The 20756-nt window shown below is 37.9% G+C and overlaps 1 protein-coding gene across 1 annotated transcript; it reads right to left on the reverse strand.

Annotated features, from left to right (window-relative positions):
* Positions 1 to 2105: 2105 nt before the first annotated feature.
* Positions 2106 to 2966, reverse strand: LOC145095164 (uncharacterized). The gene has a single exon (XM_079033093.1). The coding sequence runs from the start codon at positions 2964 to 2966 to the stop codon at positions 2106 to 2108; it is 861 nt and encodes a 286-aa protein (XP_078889219.1).
* Between the last annotated feature and the right edge of the window lie 17790 nt (positions 2967 to 20756).

The raw sequence follows: 20756 nt of genomic DNA on the forward strand, positions 1-20756 counted from the left end.
CCGCTACTGGAAGGTAACTCACCTCGAAGTAGCTGCTGATCTGATCGGGAACTGACTGCCTACTGCTGCTGCTGCTGCTCCGGAAATCCTCCGGCTGCAATTCCCACAACATACTCAATCAAACACTGCTCACTGACCTTTGGGTAAAATGATCATTTTACCCCTGACCATGCCCTAAGTCAAAGTCAGAGTCAACTTTCAGTTGACCCGACTCGTCGAGTTGGCTTTCCAACTCGCCGAGTCACCACCCAAACGATTGACCTGGATCCCGTTCCTACTCGTCGAGTTAGGCGAAGACTCGACGAGTTCTCCTTCTAAACTGATATTCAAGTCCTTCATCCTACTCGCCGAGTTGTATGAACAACTCGTCGAGTTCATCTTCATCCGATGAACACTTATGCTAAGACTCGCCGAGTTGTATGAACAACTCGCCGAGTCTGTTCTTGATCTAAGGAGATTGTCTTGAACTCGCCAAGTCAGGGCATTGACTCGCCGAGTACCTCCATAGATGAGTTTAGCTTCCGACTCACTGAGTCACACCCCGTGACTCACTGCTCACTCGATACTACGAAAAGGGGACAAACTCGGAGACTCGTGAACAGACTCGCCGAGTCGTTTCCATGCACCCACTAAATACACAGATTTGCTCGATTCCAGTCCATGCCATTCATAGATCTGGACTTCTAGGACACGAATCACACGTAAAGTTTCCAACTTTACGTGTGGATATTCACCAATATGGATTTTAGGGCTCAAAATGCCTCATAAGGGTAGATCTAGGGTGAACAAGCAACATGGGGCCATAAAGCTAACAGATCTGAGCTCCTGGAGCTCAATCTTGCTTAGATCCAGAGGCCAAACATCTTATTACGACATATAATGCACATACAAGCTTGGGGATTTGTCCAAGAAAGACCTAAATGAAGTACTAAGCATAGAATCATGGGGAAAACAGGTTATACCTCAAAGGAACTGCTGGAAGAACACAATAATGTCTGGATGGCTTCCCTTCTTCTGGATCTACTTCCTTCCTCCTTCAAAACCTTCAAAAGCACACAACAAAGCTTCAATTGTTCAAAGAACAAGCATAAACGAGGGTTGGGAGCTCTGGGGAGAGAATGGGGGATGGCCTGGGGCGGAGGTGTTGCTTAAATAGGGTGCAAACCCCTGAAACCTAGGGTTTCATCCAACAGGTGTGACTCACCGAGTCCAGGATATGGACTCGCCGAGTCGACAACTTAAACGTGTCCCGGGTCCCGCTTCTACTCAGCGAGTCGGACCTGTGACTCGCCGAGTCCAAGGCTAAAAGAAGAGAAATACTCAAATAAGATTTACGTACCAGGAATCAGGTGCTACACTCCCCCTTGATCGGTTCGTAGTGTTTTGATCCTTTGATTGGCTTGGTTTTCAACTGCTGCTTGATATTTTTTAAATGCTTCATCTTTGTTCTTCAACAGGTAAACCCACATAGCACGGATGTAATCGTCAACAAGTAATAAAAAAAATACTTGTTTCCACTTTTTGTTGGTGGTGAGATTGGTCCACAAAGGTCAGCATGAACTAATTGAAGGGAGACCGTGGATCTATTTTGGGATTGAGACTGGAAAGGGTTCCGGGTCTGTTTCCCTACCAAGCATCCATCACAAAGTTGATTTGGATGATGTATTTTGGGAAGACCATCTACAAGACCTTTTGTAGCCATAGACTCCATAGCACCAAAATTCACGTGACCGAGATGGGCATGCCATAACCATGCAGCCTCATCCAACTTTGCCATTAAAACACACATTTTCACATTCTTCAAGGGTTACTTTGTATAACCTGTTTGGGGATTGACTTGTCTTTATAAGAAGCTTCCAATGCCTGTCAAATACCCATAATATTTCCCCATCCATGAAAACCTTATTACCGCCTTCTGCAAGTTGACCCAAACTTATGATGTTATTGCATAAGTTTGGTATGAAATACACATCTCGCAACAGCCTTTGTTCGCCATTTTTACGCTGGAATAGAATTGAACCCTTGCCCTCGATACGAACCACAAAATCATCACCAAACTTCACTCGACCCTTGATGCTTGTATCCAAATCTCTAAACTTTGATCTCTAACCCGTCATGTGATTGCTAGCGCCATTATCCAAGCACCACAAATTGGATTTGAAAGACTTATCTTCTTGTGGCCGGAGCTTTGGGTTCACATACTTTTCATGTAGCAACACTACATCAGAAACCTCTTCCATGCAAGCTGCCATGAAAAGAGCGGGTTCATCTTCATGAGTATGTGCCAAGACTGCTTCCTGTAGATTTCTCTCACGTCGAGGCTTACGACACTGTGATGCGAAATGTCCGATATCATCACAGTTGTAGCATCTAAGTGTGCTATGGTCACGACTCCCACCAACACCTCGTCCTTGTTCACGATTTTGTTGATGTGAACTGTTATGTTCACGATTTTGCTGATGTGAACCGTTATATCGGCCACCTCTTCCGCTACTTGTTCTTCCTCGGCCCCTACCTCGTCCTCTGTTAAAATTCCTATTTTGTTGTTGATGGTAGGATTTACCACTAGAAGACGAATCTCCTTCTTCCTTTTTCTTACTTCTTGATTTCCATTCCTCTTGAGTCAGGAGTAGCTGGGTAGAGACGTTATCAACTTGCCCAAGAACACACTCCTCATGAGCTTTAAGTCTTCCTACCACCTCTTCGACCAACATCGTGTCGAGATCACCAAATTGCTCAATAGTAGAAGCTATGTGTAAGAACTTCGCAGGGACTGCTCTTAGGAATTTCTTAACCACATATGACTCTTTTATTGTTTCTCCCAAGGCTCTGATGTTGTTTACAATGTTGTTCAACTTCATTGCAAAATCATCAATACACTTTGTCTCCTTCATCATTAGACACTCGAATTCTGCCTTCAATGTCTGAATCTTAGCATTCTTCACACGATCAGCACCCAAGTACATTGTTCTCAATGTCTCCCATGCCTTTTTTGCGATTTCTTTTTCGCCAATGATAATAACATCTCTTTTGGGATACCTTGATAAATGGAAGTCATTGCCATCTTATCCTTCCTCTCTTCCAAAGTTGCTTTCGGATCTGAGGGATCTACCGCGTCCCAAACTCCTTGGGCTTGCATGAAGACCTTCATTTTTATGGCCCATGCGGTGTAGTTGTTCTTGGCTAACATCGGGTAATGAAGAGTAATCTGACCATCTTGCTTCTTTCCATCCATAGGGGTATTACGGGGCATGTATTTTGGCATATACCAGCTTCAAACTGGAGAGCAACCTAGTATGCTCTAATACCACGTGTAAGCAAAACAGGTGCTGTGATTGTTGTGAAAAGAAAGGAAGAACAGAGTAGAACAGGGGATTAATTGCAAGGGTATTTGGGGGCAATTTTCTGCTGTATTCAATTGATAAAAGACTGCAACATACAACTCTTTAAATAATAAAAGACTTCCAATAAACTAGGACCACGACTACCACTATTTCAATAACCAATGGGTTACTTATTGACTCCTAAAAATACTGATGACTAAATCAAATAAAACCAACGGACTAGGAAAAATAAATGACCAAGTCCTCTGTTGCAAGTTTGGATTAAAGTCCAACAATTTATACTAAACTAGTTGGAATCCTAAACTAACTCAAAAACTTAAAATTTGAAAGTTTTTCCCAAAATACCCCTAGGCCAAAAATGTCCCAGAGTTCTGGACTATCCCAACAGTGTTGTATCTAGAACTTGATGGGAACATGTCAATGGTGGAAGTTTCAAACTGTCCAACATCACTTTAATTAGCCCACGAAACCAAAAACAAAATAAACATCAAAAAACACTCATAAATTAACGCATGTACGTTCACCCACTTCAATGTTCATCAAAGAGTAGTGATAGTAGAAACTCACAAGACTACAATCGGAGACATGACCAAATATTTGTCACACCGTAAATTTAAAAAAAAAAGTGACTACCTGCTTTAAAAAATTTATGTTTGTTCTTTCTTTGAAATACACAAACAAAGCTGCCATTTAACATATGACCACAATGTTATAGAGTTATCTAATGCCACAAGAGGGGAAACCCTATTAGATCCATACATACATGTTTTCATCCGGCCCATCCAAACACTAAAACATCAACTAGTCTAAGTGTTGATCTTCCTTCCAATAGATCAATCAAAAAGTTCACATGTGCCTCTTTATTGGCAGAAACCCAGCGTGCCTAAATATGTTGAAAAGAATATCTCTAACCAGATTGTATCGGTACTTGAAACCTAGGAGCTATTTACAATGAACTGCATGCTCCCCAAAAGGAGTCCAAACATGCCTTGCGACAAACAGAGCAAGTCTCGTCAGCTAAAATAAAGGGATCATTGAAATTCAGATTATTTAAATATGAACTAAAATTCGAAAGTAGTTCATCACTTTTTGCATGATCTTGCTTCTTGCAAATAATGACAACAAACTTGGGTCATATTCTCTTAAATTAGACTTTTTTTTTTGTTTTGAAATTTAAAGCTATTTTAAAGATTTGACAAAATTTAATTACTATAACAAACTTGGTCATCATTTGTTAAAATAAGTCAATTAAACAATGAGCAAATAATGATGCCACGAAAAAAAAGTTGCTAAATGCTAACAAATGTCAGGTAAATTATAACTTGGCTAAAAAAGAAACAGCTAGAAAGTCACCTAAAGCGTTCTAAAAACCCTCAATTTAATAAGGAGGAAATTCATGAAATAATCAAAATTGAGGAGGTGTTTCAAGCATTTAACCAAGAAAAATTGAGTTTTGGAAAATGATCATGAGATCCGCAGAGAGGGCTCTGCGGATCGCTTTAAACTTCTGAGGTATAACGTCCCAAAATTCAAGACTAAAAATTTATTTTAATAAAACATTACTTAAAGTAAAATCATCAATTCCAAACATAATCAGAGTGTTAATTTCCAAAATACATATCTGTTATCAGAGTAAAACATTCCCAGGCTGTCTGGTCTATGGTGTGTGCCATGCGATCACCCCGAGCTCTTCCCTCTGCTACTGGAAGTACCTGAAACCAAAACTGAAAACTGTAAGCACGAAGCTTAGTGAGTTCCCTACCCTACCACATACCATGCATAACCACATACTGCACATACTGGGCCACACCCGCTATCCTGGGCCTCGCCCCTACCTTGGGCCTCGCCCGCTACAACGGCCCCGCCGCTCCAGGCCACGCTTAGCTTCGAGCCCCGCTTGGATACAGATCTGTTTCACTTAGGCCTTGCCTGTCACAGGCCTCGCCCGCTAACATATAATAGCACATAAACATATCACAACACATAAGCTAAACACATACTAAAGAATCCTGTCCAAAGGCCTTGCCTATCCTAGGCCTCGCCCTTATCCTGTTACTGATGAGTCATGGAACCCCGTCCATGCTCCTACTGATAGTGAGATACGGGCCCAACCCATACTCATTCTTTCCCTAACTTGGGCCTCGCCCCTGATCTGTTGCTAATGAGATGTGGAACACCATCCACACTCTGCTATTGGTGACATACGGGACCTCGCCACACTCACCTCCCTACCAGGCACATACATGTATCACACAGACAACAAGTATAAACTATCAAATGAACCATTCCTTGGGCACCCGCCCGCTATCATTGGACCTCGTCCTGAATATCATACTAGCATACTGTGCCTAGGGCTAACCCCCGGGTCTTCTACTCATAACTACATGGGCCGACATTGTGGCCGTAGACCCATTCATACAAAAGGGAAACTCACCTGCACTGGCTGAACACGCTGATGATCCCACTAGCTGCTGCCCGACAACTCTCTAAACTCCTGCTCCACTAGCTCCCCGAGCTATCAATATCAATGCAACACTTAGTCTAACTGACCCCCAAAAGACAACCAAGTCAACTCTGGTCAAAGTCAAAGTCCTGGTCAAAGTCAACCTCCCAGGTCAACCCTACTCGCCGAGTCAACCTACTGACTCGTCGAGTTCATAAGTTCAGAGTCCTTCCATTCGCGACTCGACTCGCCGAGTCAGTCCATGACTCGCTGAGTCTACCGATTTCCGAGTCCTGACCTGTCCGACTCACCGAGTCTCCACCCGACTCACTGATTCGAGTCTCAACTCGAAGGGTTTGGGGTTTCGCGACCTGACTAGCCGAGTCCGAGACAACCTTCAATAGACTCGCTGAGTTGTTCATCCCACTCGTCGAGTTCCTCCTCATCTTCATGCTACTCGCCGAGTCCACTCAAAGGACTCGCTGAGTCCATTCAGATCTTCATACATGTAGAGGACTTTTGAGTCATGCATGGACTCCAAACTGTAGATCTACCCTTCCCAAGCCTATTCCTCACGTAAAGTTGCAAACTTTACGTGTAGAGAAGGAGATCTAGGCTAAATATACCATAAACTAGGGTTTAAGGCAAAGAGGCTCCATCATCCACTCAAGGGCAGATACTTTATGCTTCACAAGGCCACAATATGCTTAGATCCGAAGTAGCAACTTCAGATCTGGCTTCTAACTCAAATGGATAACTAATCATGGCCAAAAAGCCCCAAAACCCACAACTATAGTAGATCTAAAGAAGGGAAACGACTTAATACCTTCAATACCTCAGAAAGGTTCCCCAAACTTCAGGTCTAAGTTCAATCCTTGAAGCTTCAATGATTCCCCTTTTTCTTCTTCCTTCAAATCACCCAAAAATGGCTTGGAAGCATGAATGCACAACAATGGAGACTTAGGGTTCGTATTCTATATAAGGGAGGCTCTAAGGAACCCTAATGGAGAGAATAAGGAGTTTAAATAGCGCCCAAAGTCCCGGATTTAGGGTTTTCCTCGTACAGACCAGACTCGCCGAGTCTCCTTGGCCGACTCGCCAAGTCGGTCACTTACTCCTCGACCCGGATCCCGCTCGGACTCGCCGAGTTCCTCCTTGGACTCGCCGAGTCATCCCTTAAGCTTAGGGTTTCCTTTCCTATCTTGGCCTTCCTGACTTTGGGTGTTACATGAGGAACGATTAATAGTACCGAGGAATTGATCTGCCATCACTGAAAGACAAAAAAAAAATATGGTGGGTATTATGGTTCGGTAGAGGTGGCTCTGCGGATCCATTTAACCCTCCGCAGAAGTTTAAATTCTCTAAGGAAATGGTAGTTGCTCCTCTCTGACAGATCTGTAGAGCCGTCTCTGCGGATCCCTGCAACACATCTGCAGAATTGTTGATTTCTCTACGGATCCCACCATATTTTTTTTGTCTTTTAGTGATGCCACGTTAATTCCACGGTTCTATTCATCGTTCCTTAGAGGTTTAAAGCGATTCGCAGAGCCCCCTCTACGAATCTCATGGTCATTTTCCAAAACTCAATTTTTCTTGGTTAAATGCTTAAAACACTCCCTCAGTTTTGGTTATTACATGAATTTTATCATTAATAAGTAGTATTTTTCCTGAAAACTATATTATTACTTTAATATTAGAATTAATCACGTGGAGTAGGTCATCAGATCACAAAGGCGGTGGAGGGGACAAATCAATGGCAGGGAAGAACACGTGGAATAACAGTGAGCCATTTTTAAAAAAGAAGTGTGTGTGTGTGTGTGTGTGTGTGTATATATATATATATATATATATATATATATATGGTTTGGTTCATGGGAGACAAGATAATTTTGTGGGACAGGGACAAGATCTGAACCATTCATTTATTTTTATCAAGACCCGAGATCAAATAACTTGGAGGCGGCGGTGGTGTTTTTGTAAATAGATGGAACTTTAGTATTAACTCTTAGACACAGATGGGTAATATTGTAAATTTTCAGTTAACATTCTGCAATCACGATTCAAACAAAAATGCTTCTCATTCTTTTCCACACCAAAAACCTCTCATTCATGTAAAATCCTAGCTCAACTCGTTCCAGATTTCTACACGATTGCATTGATATTTCTTTCATTCTAAACCCTAGAAAACAGATTCATCATGCTCATTTTTCATCTCTTTTTTCTTTTGCATCGTGTTTTCAATTTCCATTTGTTTCAAATTTCATCACGATACACAACTAGAACGATCACAAAAATGGCTCATTCTACACAAGCAAAATCCGATTAAACACCCGGTTAATCTCCACTTCGCATTTACCTACTTATCAAAAGGTGTAATTAGATGTAATAATCTAGAAAAGCCATCGATAAAACCCTAGCTTCTTGTTCGATAGGAAGGCATCAAAAACCCCAGAAATCGTAATAATCAATGACATTTCAAGCTCCAGGACAACAATTTGAAGGTTTTTTCTTCTAATCGAGCATCAATTCTACCGAAAGCGATTCTAATTCTGGTTCTCATTTGTGTGTGATTTGCTAAAAGTAGCTGATTCTCAACTAAAGGCTTCAGATCTATCTTTTCAAACATAAAACTTCTCCTGATGACTTAAAAGATCCGGACCATGAGGAAATTACATCTATTGCAGGTATTTTAGGTTTCAATAATTGATAATCATTTTTTATCTTCTTGTAATGTCTTAATAATATTGGATTTGCTTATTTGGTGAATTATAGATTTAATTTTAAAAGTTTATTTGGTGATTAATGACATGATCTAATACTAAATTAGTATAATATGGGTTGATATGTTAGTATCCTAGATATGCTTATATGATTCTGATTTGTATACTATTTTGATTTATATAAATTTATGGATTATCAGTTTAATTGTTTGATTTGTTATTTAATCAAATCACTTGTATGTTGTAAAGCTTTAGAATGTTACTAATATTTGACGTTTGTAGTTAATTTATGATAGTTTGTTTCATATTCATCACAACAAAACAATAAAACGGTCACAAAAAAGGCTCATTCTACACAATCAGATTCTGATTATATACCTTATCAATCTCCACTTTGCAAAACATTAACTTGATTAAACCACTAAAGTCTACATATTAGAATGTTTTATGAGATATTCTAATTCTCTTGTGACGTATAATGTATGCTTTAGTATAATTTTTGATATATTCTGAATTGTAATGTATGTTTTAGTTGAATACTCCGTAGATTTTGGATTGATATTTATTTATATATTATTGTTTGTCATTTTGCAATATTTTAACCATTCTAATTATTATAATGTATATTCTATTAGAATATTCTATATATTCTGAAATGTTATTACATGATAGTCTTGTTACTATGAATTAAAATGTGTGTTTTAATATAAAATTATATATATTATGCTTGCTATTATGTGCTACTATAAAAATTCAAAACCCTAGAAAACAGAATCATCAAGCTCGATTTTCATCTATTTCTGAATCAACATGATTTTCGTGATTATAATTTGTTTTAGATTTTATCACGATAAACACTAAAAGGTCACGGAAATGTCTCATTCTATAGATTCATATTAGGATTATACATGTGATCATTCTCCACGTCATAAAACAGGTATTGATTTTGTCTATATTTCATCTATAACTTGGTAATAAAATTATTCTGATTTACGTAGTTAGATTTTAAGATATAGTTATTCTGATGTATAAAATAACAAAAGTTCAAGAAGTTTTATAATACATGCTCTTTAATTATTATTGATTTTGATTCTAATTATTCAAATATTATGATTTATAAAACATTTTTGTGAAATAGTGTATTATAGCTAGGTTTAACAATGAATTTATAACATAATATAACTTTTTTTTCTAGATTTTCTAAGATGTTACAAGTATTTAAACTAAAAACTAAAACTCATATGTTAATGTTATTTTGCTTATTAGTTGAATATTCTAGAAAAAGTTTAACAAAATGATGTTTCAAGAGTTGATATTCTAGGTATTCCGATATGATTTCATATGTTAGTTCGTAACTTTATTTTATTATATGATGTAGTGTTTTATAACATTTGAGTCTAATTGTTTATGATTTCTTTAGAGTTTATGATATAGAATTATTGTATGTAGGTTTAGTTATGAATTTTAGAATTTTCTAAGATGTTACATGCATTTGAACTATAATATAATCTTAAGATGTTATTGTTATTTTGTTGATTAGTTGGATGTTTAAGAAAAGTTTAACAAATTGTTGTTTCATAAGTTGATATTCTAGGTATTCTAATATGATGTCGTATGTTATTTCATAACTTTAGTTCAATACCAATGATTTGAGGATAAAGGATTCAAACAAAGTTCCCAAAAAGAGTAACATTATGATTCCAATAAAGACCATATATTAGTTATTTCATGTCTTACGTTAATTAATTGTCTTCTGATATAAATTTAGTAAAAAGGTTTTTTCAACTTTGATATTTTATGTATTCTTATTAGTATAATCTAAGTTGAAATGTTATTGCATTATTTAATTAGACGATGCAATACAAATAGAGTGATATAAGTTTTTCTATCTGAATATTCTTATTTTGTCTAAATTACTTGATAGGAACCTTTTGGCGAAGTAATGTGTAATATTCTCAGAGTATTTGATATACTATGAAGTTATGTGAAATATTGTAAAATTATGTGTCATATTCTAATTTCACACATTTTGATTTTGTTGGAAACTACTTGTTTTCAATCTTTTTGTTAAGTAATACATAATATATTATTTTAGACATTTTAATTTTGTTGGAAACAACTTGCTTTGAACATTTTTGTTAAGTAAAGTGTAATATATGATTTTAGACATTATGATTTTGTTGGAAACAACATGTTTTGAACATATTTTAATTTCTTGTTTATATCCTAGTTTTATTGTTTTAATAAAAGCATACTTTATTTTTTTATGCGGATGAAATGATGAAATTACCATATCAAGGGAAAATGAGTTTTTGATCCTAAAGGAAAGAATGTAAAACAAGTTCTATCATCGAAAATATATAAAGACAAAAATGTGTAGTTCATGGTACCTCGTCTGATAGATCATCAAATGATCGAAGACACGCCGACAAAATATGAAACAAGTATATATGACAATATAGTTGTAATTTTAGAATATAAAATGTATAATGTTTATATTCAATTTGTGTTATGTATTTTAAAGAATAATAGATGTAATGTTATATTTTATTTAATGTAATGTTAGTAATATCTTTCATATATCACATGAGTTTAAAACTAGAGTTTGTTTGTATAATATTGTGTTAGAGTAATATTTTGTGTTTTATGCTATAATAAGTATATGTATAATGTAACAACCCAAATTTTCCAATAAAATTTTTCATTTTTAATTAACAAAATCGTTTCCAATAAACATAAAATACCAATCACAATTGTTTTCAAAATCCATTGTATCGAACATTTTATTCATAATATCAGAGTGTCCCCAAATAAAATCGTCGGAGAGTGCATGTCGCGCCATCAAGTTGGGCCCTTGCTCTTAGGCTCTGAAGTACCTGAAACAACAAACAAATTGTAAGTTAATTCTTAGTGACTTCCCCATAGCATACCCCACACAATCCAAATAATCATATAATCCATATTAGCTCTATAAGTTACACATACCACATAATCCATGAATACAAACATATAAGGATGCCATGGAAACCGTCCAAGGTCTTATATCAAGTGCCACTTGAACCCCCACATGGTCTTAACTACCTGCCATGGGAACCCCCACATGGTCTTTACTAACTGCCACTGGAACCTCCACATGGTTTTGACTACCTGCCATGGTAACCCCCACATGGTCTTCACTAACCAAATAAATATTATACGAGCTAAACATGTAAACATACTAGGATGCTGTGGAAACCCTCCAAGGACTTATACCAAATGCCATAGAAACCCCCTCATGGTCTTAATCTACTGCCACGGGAACCCCTCGGGGTCTTCCATACAAATTTTATACCGACACACCACATAATCAACTAAAAATCCACATATCATATAATGGGTCGGTCTTGGTGCCTTCGACCTATTGGTATGGCAAGGAGACTCACCTCTCAAGAAATGCTGAACCGATAAGATCAATCCCAACCCACAACTCCAACTCAACCGCCTAAAATCGCCAAGTGACTTATTTGTTAAAATCCTAAAATACCAAAATACCCTTAAAATCAAACTTAGTCAACCCTAGTTAAAGTCAAGGTCAATAGTCCATGTTGACCCTAACTCGTCGAGTGCATCTAGCAAATCATCGAGTTTCTTCGGTGTTCAGAAAATCGGGGAAAAACCTTAGCCAACTCGTTGAGTTGTCTCGTCAACTCGTCGTGTTCACTTAGCATCCAGAAGACGGGGAAACCCGATTCAACTCGTCGAGTTTTCCTAGTCTTAACATATTCATCCCTTTTCAGTCGAATCTAAAGCCCCATACTACTGATCCAGTCCCCTAGGGTTAAGTTAACACGTAAAGTTTCTAACTTTACATCCATGAAAGGCATCAAAGGGCTAAAAACGCTTAAACAATATTATCAAGGGTCTTAGAGCATGAAGGATGGCCAAGACTTGATAAAGTTGGCAACTTTAAGTCCAAAAGGCCATGAGATATTCAGATCTAAAGCCAAATCTTCATATCATGCTCAAATCCAAGAATAGTCCCAAACTAGGATAATAATGTCCATAAACTTTCATAGAAGAAGATCTAAGCAATAAAAGGCCAAGGTTTCAACTTTATACCTCAATGTAGCTACAACACTGGAGGAAATCTTGGATCTACTACCTTCTACTTAATTTATCCTCTTCAAGCTTCTAGTTCCTTTCAAATGAGCACCAAAAAGCACACACACACACACATAAGAAGGTGTAAGGAACGAACTAGGGTTTCTATGGGATGTGAAGACGATGAGGGAGGCCACAAATGAGCCATAAGCTCTTTATATAGGGTGCAAAACTCGGAAAATTAGGGTTTTCCTTTCCAGCGTCTACTCGTAGAGTTGGGGCCTTCCAACCCGTCGAGTAGACCCTTCATCCCGTGTCCATAATGATCCCTACTTGACGACTTAGAGCTCCCCAACTCGTCAGGTCCCAGTCCAAAACCCTAAAATGTTATAGAAATAAACGATACCTGAAACAAGCGTTACATATAATAGTCTAATACAATAATATTATATGTTGTATGTTTTCATAAGTGCATATTTATAATATTCTAACAGAATAATGTTCTTGGTTTTCAATTGAAAAAGTTGATTTATTATTTGGAAATAATGTGTATATGTAGAATATTCTACTAGAATAAATGTTATATGTTATTCGTTTCCCAAAAGTTATTTGTAAAATACTCTAAAAGAATAATGTTGTAGGAAATTATATGTAACGCTTGAATCTTGGAAAGTTTCTCTTTTCCCTTGCATTATTTTAATTGTCCAATTTGGTCCTTGAGTTGTGCGTGGGGCATACCACAAGGTACGCTTAGCGTACAACTGTAAAGCGAGAACGCGGGGCGTACCAAGTAGTTCGCTTAGCATACTCATGCGAGGGTTTGATCGTGGGTGTAAATTGGGTATGCTAGGCATCTGCGATCAGTGCCCAAACCCTATTTTCGCGGTTTAAGCCCTATTTAAGCTCCTTAACTTCCCCAAACTCATTCCATTCTCAGTATCCACATCTCCGACGCCCTCTCTTGAAACCCTAACCCTAGATTGAGCCTTGTGAGAAAACAAGAAGGTGTTTCTAAGTGCTTTGGAGTTTTATTGGTCAACCTTGGAGAAGAAGGAACTTATTGATGAAGTGTCGGTTGCATTGGAGCTTGTAGATCCAAACTTTGTTCACCTCGATCTTTCTTCTAGAGGTATAAAGTTTGAATATTGATGATGCAATTGTTAGATCTAGCTAGTTTTGAGTGTTATGAGCTTTTGGTCACTTTAAGTGCATAAATTTTAGATCTTGAAAGTCTATGACCTTTTTATGGATAAATTTGGAAACTTTATCCATATAAACATCATTTTGATTCAGATCTAAAGGTTAGAGACTTGGAATTAATGGATTAAGTTGAAAGGATGCATTTTTGTGTCCCTTTGATACTTAAAGACTAGATTTGGTTTGTTAGGACCATTCTAATGGATAAAGTTGGAAACTTTATCCATTATGGAATTATTATGAACCATAAAAATATGATATTGAGTGTTGTATGTAACCCATGCATGTGTTAGATGGTCTTATTGGGTTAAGAACATATGGTTTTGGACATTAAGCACTTAATAGTCATGCAAAGTCATAAAGTTGGAAACTTTATGACTTAGGACATCATTTTTGGGCTTGGATCTGAGTTTTAGATGGAAGAGATTAATGGAATATGCTCTTAATGGAGTTTTGGGATTGTGTTGCGTACACTGGCGTACTTGGAGGTACGATGCGTATACGCGGTCAGCACCCCATTTTTTGGTCAACATCAGAGTACGTTGGGCGTACTCTCTTGGTACGCAAAGCGTACTCCACTGGGAAGAGATATTGAATTTTAGGATCTTAACCGTTGACTATGACTTTGATTAGGGTTGACCAAGTTTGACTTAAGGGTATTTTGGGTATTTCGAGCTATAGTTAAGCCTTGGTATCTATCTTTTGAATAAGTGACCTATAGAGTCGGTTGTCGAAGCAGATATTCATTCAGATTGTTTTCAGGCTGAGATGTGAGTTTTCCTCACTGTACTTTTGGGTCGAAAGCACCAAGGCTGACCCATTGGATTGATATCCTAGTTTACTGTATGTTGCTATGCTATAGTGACATGTTAGATCTGTATCCTAGTTATAGAATTTTGCTATGTGATAGTGATATGTAGATCTGTCGGTTTGATTGTTGACTGATTATATGTTTATCTGTTATGTATATATCGACATATTAGGTTGGGTTGAGGTTGTATTGCTTTGTTTTGTAGGCAAGCAAACCCGGTAGCATTCTGAATATGAGCTAAGGGCAGATTGGCATGCCAGACTCCTACCGAGGGCTCGAGAGCATTCCAGATATGAGTTGAGGGCCCGATTGGCATGACAGACTCATACTGAAGGCCCTAGGGTATTCCAGTTCAACGACTGAATGGACCCGTTGTATATTAGCATTCCAGTCTGATGATTGGTTTTGCCAGGGGTAAGCCAGACATAAGCTGTGGGCCCCGAGGGCAAACCAAAATTATGGTGTGGACTCGAGAGCAAGCCAAATATAAATTGTAGGCCCTGAGGGCAATCTAGACTTATGATGTGGGCTCAGGAGCAAGCCATATATGAGCTGTAGGCCCGATAGGCGAGCAAGACTCATACTGTGGGCTCAAGGGTAATCCAGTCTTTTAGTTGTGGACCTAGTACATTTTGTTATTTGTTATGTTGTGTGGTGTTAATTTGGGGGAACTCACTAGGATTTGTGCTTATGTTTTCAGTTTATTGTTTTAGGTACTCCAAAGGATCGTGCGAAAGTGAAGGCATGATCGTGCACAAATTCTTGTTTTTATGACATTGGTTCTTAGGAGACTCTGATTTTAAATAATATTTTAGAAAAAATGGTTTTGTAAACACTTCTTTTTAGTAAATGGGTTGTTCTGAAAAGTTTAAATTTGTTGTGATTTTTGAGATGTTACAAAGGATGTAGATTGAATTGGATTTGGGTGTGATGTAAGACCACGGTTGGGTCGATAGCATTCATCTGGAATGACAAACTAGCTATTCTTTATGTGGGCTAGTCATGCCGTCCTTTGCTTGGACCAGAGGGTTGTTAGAGTTGTATGGGTGAATATGATAAGGTAGCCTTTTTCAGTCAAACTCTTGGTTGGAGACTCATGGTGCGAACGTGTGTGAGGCTAATAGCTTCGATAAAGGGTGGGGATTCGATACTCCAGTTGATTGGTAAGTTAGCACATAACCAGGGAGATCTCGGATATATCGAAAATGTGAACGTATGGATAGCATGATGTGATATGTATGTTGATATGGCATAAATGGTTGAGACTCGTGATGAGAGTCGTCTTTGTATTCGGGTGTGAGGTTGTCGGCATCGGTGAATGGTTAGTTGTTCTGATTTCTAATTATTAGTGATATATTTGAAGTCAGAAGGATTTTTTCATCTCAGGATTTTTTTTAAAATAAAACTCATTAAACTAACAAACTACCACTCCCTACCTTTTTTACACTTTGGATACTAATACTGTAACACCGTAAATTTCAAAATAATTTTTCGCATAATATAAAAACATATTCATTTAATTTTTTATAAAACATCAGTGTTTGAAACTCCAATCAATGTCATACAATAAATCCCAAGATCACATATCATAAAAATCCCATGTGTGTACTGATCAAGCCGGCGCCTTCCCACGGTCATCACTAGTACCTGAAACAATAAACACCAACACTGTAAGCACAAAGCTAAGTGAGTTCCCCCAAATACCACACATAACACATATTAGCCACTCGAGGCTATAACTCTGGGGGTCCGTAGACCCTACTCTGTGAACCCTCTGGTTCTAACTCTGGGAACCTTCCGGTTCCAACTCTATAAACATGCACAGCATAAATCACATAGAAATAATGCAGTACAACACATAACTTACATATAGCATACAAATACTCTATTACATAACTCTGGTTACCTACTCAAGGTAAAGTATAGTGAGAAGACTCACCTCGTGTATCTCAATAACTCGCGAATCCCAGAAATCACTCGCGCTCGATCCTCCGAGCTATAATCCTCCTATAACATCATATACCTCTAATTAACACTTTCATAACTAAAGTTGACTACCCCTATCAAGTCAACACTGGTCAACTCTGGTCAACGGTCAACGGTCAACTTTGACCGGACTCGGCGAGTGCACTAGAGCGACTCGGCGAGTCTATACATGTTCACTAACTCCCTAGGATCCTCTCTTGACACGTCGAGTACTTCCCTGACTCGACGAGTTCCACTTGGCATGAATCGCGGGGCTACCACGACTCAACTCGCCGAGTCTCAAGAACAACTCGGCGAGTTCCAGCTTGACTCAGTCCACCTGTCAACCCTCTCTGACTCTCCCTAACTCACTGAGTCAACCTATAACTCGGTAAGACCACTCGCTGAGTGGTTAAAGGCAATCTTCAAGCTACTCGCTAAGTCTGTTCTTCGGACTCGGCGAGTCTAAGCCATGCATGAACTCAAACTCACTCCTGAGGTCAGATCCGCTCCAGTAACTCATAGATCCAGTCCTTCCAAGCACATTTATCATGTAAAGTTACAATCTTGGCTACCATGCAACGCTTACAAGGCTTCTTTTGGTGAAATGACATCTAAAATGGTAACCTAAGTCCCCAACTCAAAAGGATAGGCATAAAGCAGAGCATTTAGGACTCTCTGGACCTACTAAGGTCCAGATCTAGGTACCATTTCCCCATGGGACCTCTCACACTCCAAATACAAGGCAAACAAGGCATGAAGAAACCCTAGATTTGACCATATCAAGAAAAACACGAGAATAAGCTTTAAATGTTACCTCAAATAGCTCCCTCTACCGAAATGGAAGTAGATCCAAGCTCCCCAACTCTCCTAGCTTGGCCTTCCTCTTCCTTTCTTGCAAATACACACAAAAATGGTGAATAATGGCCTCTTATCACACTCACAAGGTCTCACAGGTACTCTGGTGCTCTCAAGGTCGAAGGTAGCCGCAATGAAGGGTTATAAGGCCCTTTAAATAGGGCTCAGGGCCGGGAAATTAGGGTTTCATTAAACAGCGTGGACTCGCCAAGTCCACTCTTGGACTCGTCGATTCCGGACGCGAACCTGCGTCCAAATCCGCGATCCTACTTGGGGAGTCTAGGCTCCAACTCGCCGAGTCTCCTCATAATTTACCAAAAATAAATAAATGAATAATACCTGGGAATCCGGGCTGTTACAAATACTCTTCCCAAACTATGTGGCTTCAAAAAATGTGATGTGGCACAAAAAATTTTGATGTGGTAATCAGTGTTGTAAAACTCGCCGAGTTAGTCGATTACTCCTCTGAGTAATCGCTACTCAGCCCCTTACCAAGGCGAGGTATAGAATCCCGAGTACTCTCCGATCGGACCCTTACTGAACTGAGCAATGTTGTAAAACTTGGTCAACTCGGTGATTAATATGTATTATTTACTTGATGGTTTATTATTTAACACACACACATGTGATTATTACTACATATATATCTTAAATTTTCAGTAATTATTCACGAAGTGAGACCAATATGTGATTTTCAGATTTTGTGTATTCATATGTATCTAATTTTGTTATATATTTCAATCAACTTATGATTTTGACATATATAATTTCCCTAAAAATATTTCTACATGAATTACCGAATCCGAGTACTCCCCGAGTACTCGCTACTCAGTAGTCGGCCGAACAGGTACCGAGTAACGAGTTCTACAACTTTGATGGTAACATGCTAAGCATGCTACCACTCCCTTAAGCCCCAGGTGAAACCTTAACTCTGAATTGTTGTTTGAAAATATTTGGTTTATCGGACCACCGTCGGTGTCACCCTTATTATCAACCACTGGGTATAAGAACTTGGTTTGTCTTCTTCGGTGTAGTGATGAGCTCAAGGTGATGGCGACAAAACCCTATATCTTTAGATCTCGGTCCGTCTTCTACGATAACGAGATAGGGTTTTAAGGTGACAGATGATTTCAGATCGGAGAGTTTTCCTGAAAGGTTTTCATATTGGAGGGTTTTTAGAAAGGTTCAACACCAATGGTGTTGATCGGTGGTGGTGTCGATGGTCATATCTTCCAACTGTGGTTGTGATCATATCTTTTGGTTTTTTATATATTTCATTATATATTTTGTTATCAAAATTTGGTTTTTTATTTTGTGTTTTTTGTTTATATTGATATAAAGTATGTTTTATATACTTCATATTGTTGAAATATGAGATTATACGAACGTTTAAATCCACAAGATTTTAATAAAATGTGTATTTTCCCATTGAACCTGATACTCTAAATCGCTTTATTTCGAAACTAATTACATCGTTGTAATTGTTATAAATTACCCAAATTATTATTATTATTATAAAAAAAACTTTATAATTTATCTCAATACAAAATGCCACTAAAATATGAAATCCAGTCAATTTCTTATTCAATGTTTTCCAAATTAGTTTTTCATTTTATTAGATATCTGTTTTCATGTATGTAGGGTTGTAATACGATGTAAAATTTTGTTTGTTAATACACAAATTTTCGGTAGCTTACCCATAATTCTTACTACTTAAACACATATTACTTTATTTTTGATTGGTGCGTTTTTAGAATAGGAATATGTTTCATGTAAATTGTCATTTAATATATTAAAATTACCCAAAATATTGGAATATGTTTATGTAAAGTTTCATTAAATGTGCTGACCATGAACTTCTACATATGATCTTAATTTCAACAATTTTACATATTACCGCAGAAGGTGGTGCACCTTTGGTAAAGAAGTCATGACTTTTTTTAACATGCCATTTTGTTAACTATTACATTATATGTGGTCATTTTCCAACAAAGTACATTGCTTTAATGGTAAAGTAATATATGTACATTATTACTATGGGTAAAAAACAAAGTACATACGATTTTATATGGGTAAAAAACATACGAGTATTCAATTATAAGTACATTGTTATTATGTGTAAGAGAGCATAAGTACATTGCGATTATGGGTAAAAAAAAATTATAACTATAGGTAAAAATAAAGCATATTGCTTTTTTGGGTAAAAAATAGTATATCTACATTAGTAGGATGACAAACATATATAGTAGTTATTATTTTGATTTTTTTTCATATATTGTTGGCCTCAGCAATCATTCATTTACAAGTTGATGTTTGTCCTTTGTTGTTCGTTCTTTTTTCATCTTCATGAAGTTTTGGTACTCTTTGTAACAATAGGAACAGAGATTTCGGAATGGTTTTGCGTGTATATTCATAATTAACAGATTACATGTATTTATACAAGGAACTTTGGACTAACAACTAATCTATAAGCCTGGCATAATTAACAGGATATGATAGCTACAAACAACAACCTTCAAACTCACTTCTCTTCTCATCTTATCTTGCTCTCGTTAACACTCCTCCTCAAGGTGGAGAATGTATATCCAACATTCGCAGCTTGTCAAGAGAGCAATTGAACACTCTCCCACATACAGCCTTAGTTAACATATCAGCGAGCTGATCTTTTGATCCGACATGTGGCAACTCCAGTCTCCACAGTCTTCTTTTTGAGGTGGTCCTTGATAAAATGTCTGTCTATTTCAACATGCTTTGTTCTATCATGTTGGACTGGATTATTTGTGATCTTCACTACAGCTTCATTGTCACGGTGTAACTTCATAGATGACTCCAACTTGATACCCAGATCTTGCATTACTCGTTTGATCCAAAGTAGTTCGCATATGCCATGTACCATTCCTCTGAACTCTGCTTCGGCACTTGACCTTGAGACCACCTTTTGCTTCTTACTCCTCTAGGTTACCAGGTTCCCTCCAACAAATGTAAAGTACCTAGAAGTGGACTTTCCATCCATACGGTCTCCTCCCCAATCCGTAGGGCCAACCCAAGGGCAGGGTGAACTGGGCCACTGCCCAGGGCATCACATTGTATAGGGGCATCACTTTTCAGCAAGTTGCTACTGGTGTTGAATTTTTTTTTGGCCTAATCTTGTCAATACTTGGATCACGAATGCAGCTTCTGGAGGCGGGGAGGAAGAGTAGAAGGCGGCAAATAAAAGGGAATGTAAGCGCGTTCAATAGAAATTCAAGACGATAAGACAAAAATCCTGGTCTGCTGCAACAATAAACACTAAACAAGATCTACTGGGACGCCGTTCTTAATGCCCTTAGCAATTGATG

The sequence above is a fragment of the Lactuca serriola genome, chromosome 3 (assembly GCF_051521515.1).
Source record: "Lactuca serriola cultivar US96UC23 chromosome 3, Lser_US96UC23_V15, whole genome shotgun sequence".
NCBI classification, from domain to species: domain Eukaryota; kingdom Viridiplantae; phylum Streptophyta; class Magnoliopsida; order Asterales; family Asteraceae; genus Lactuca; species Lactuca serriola.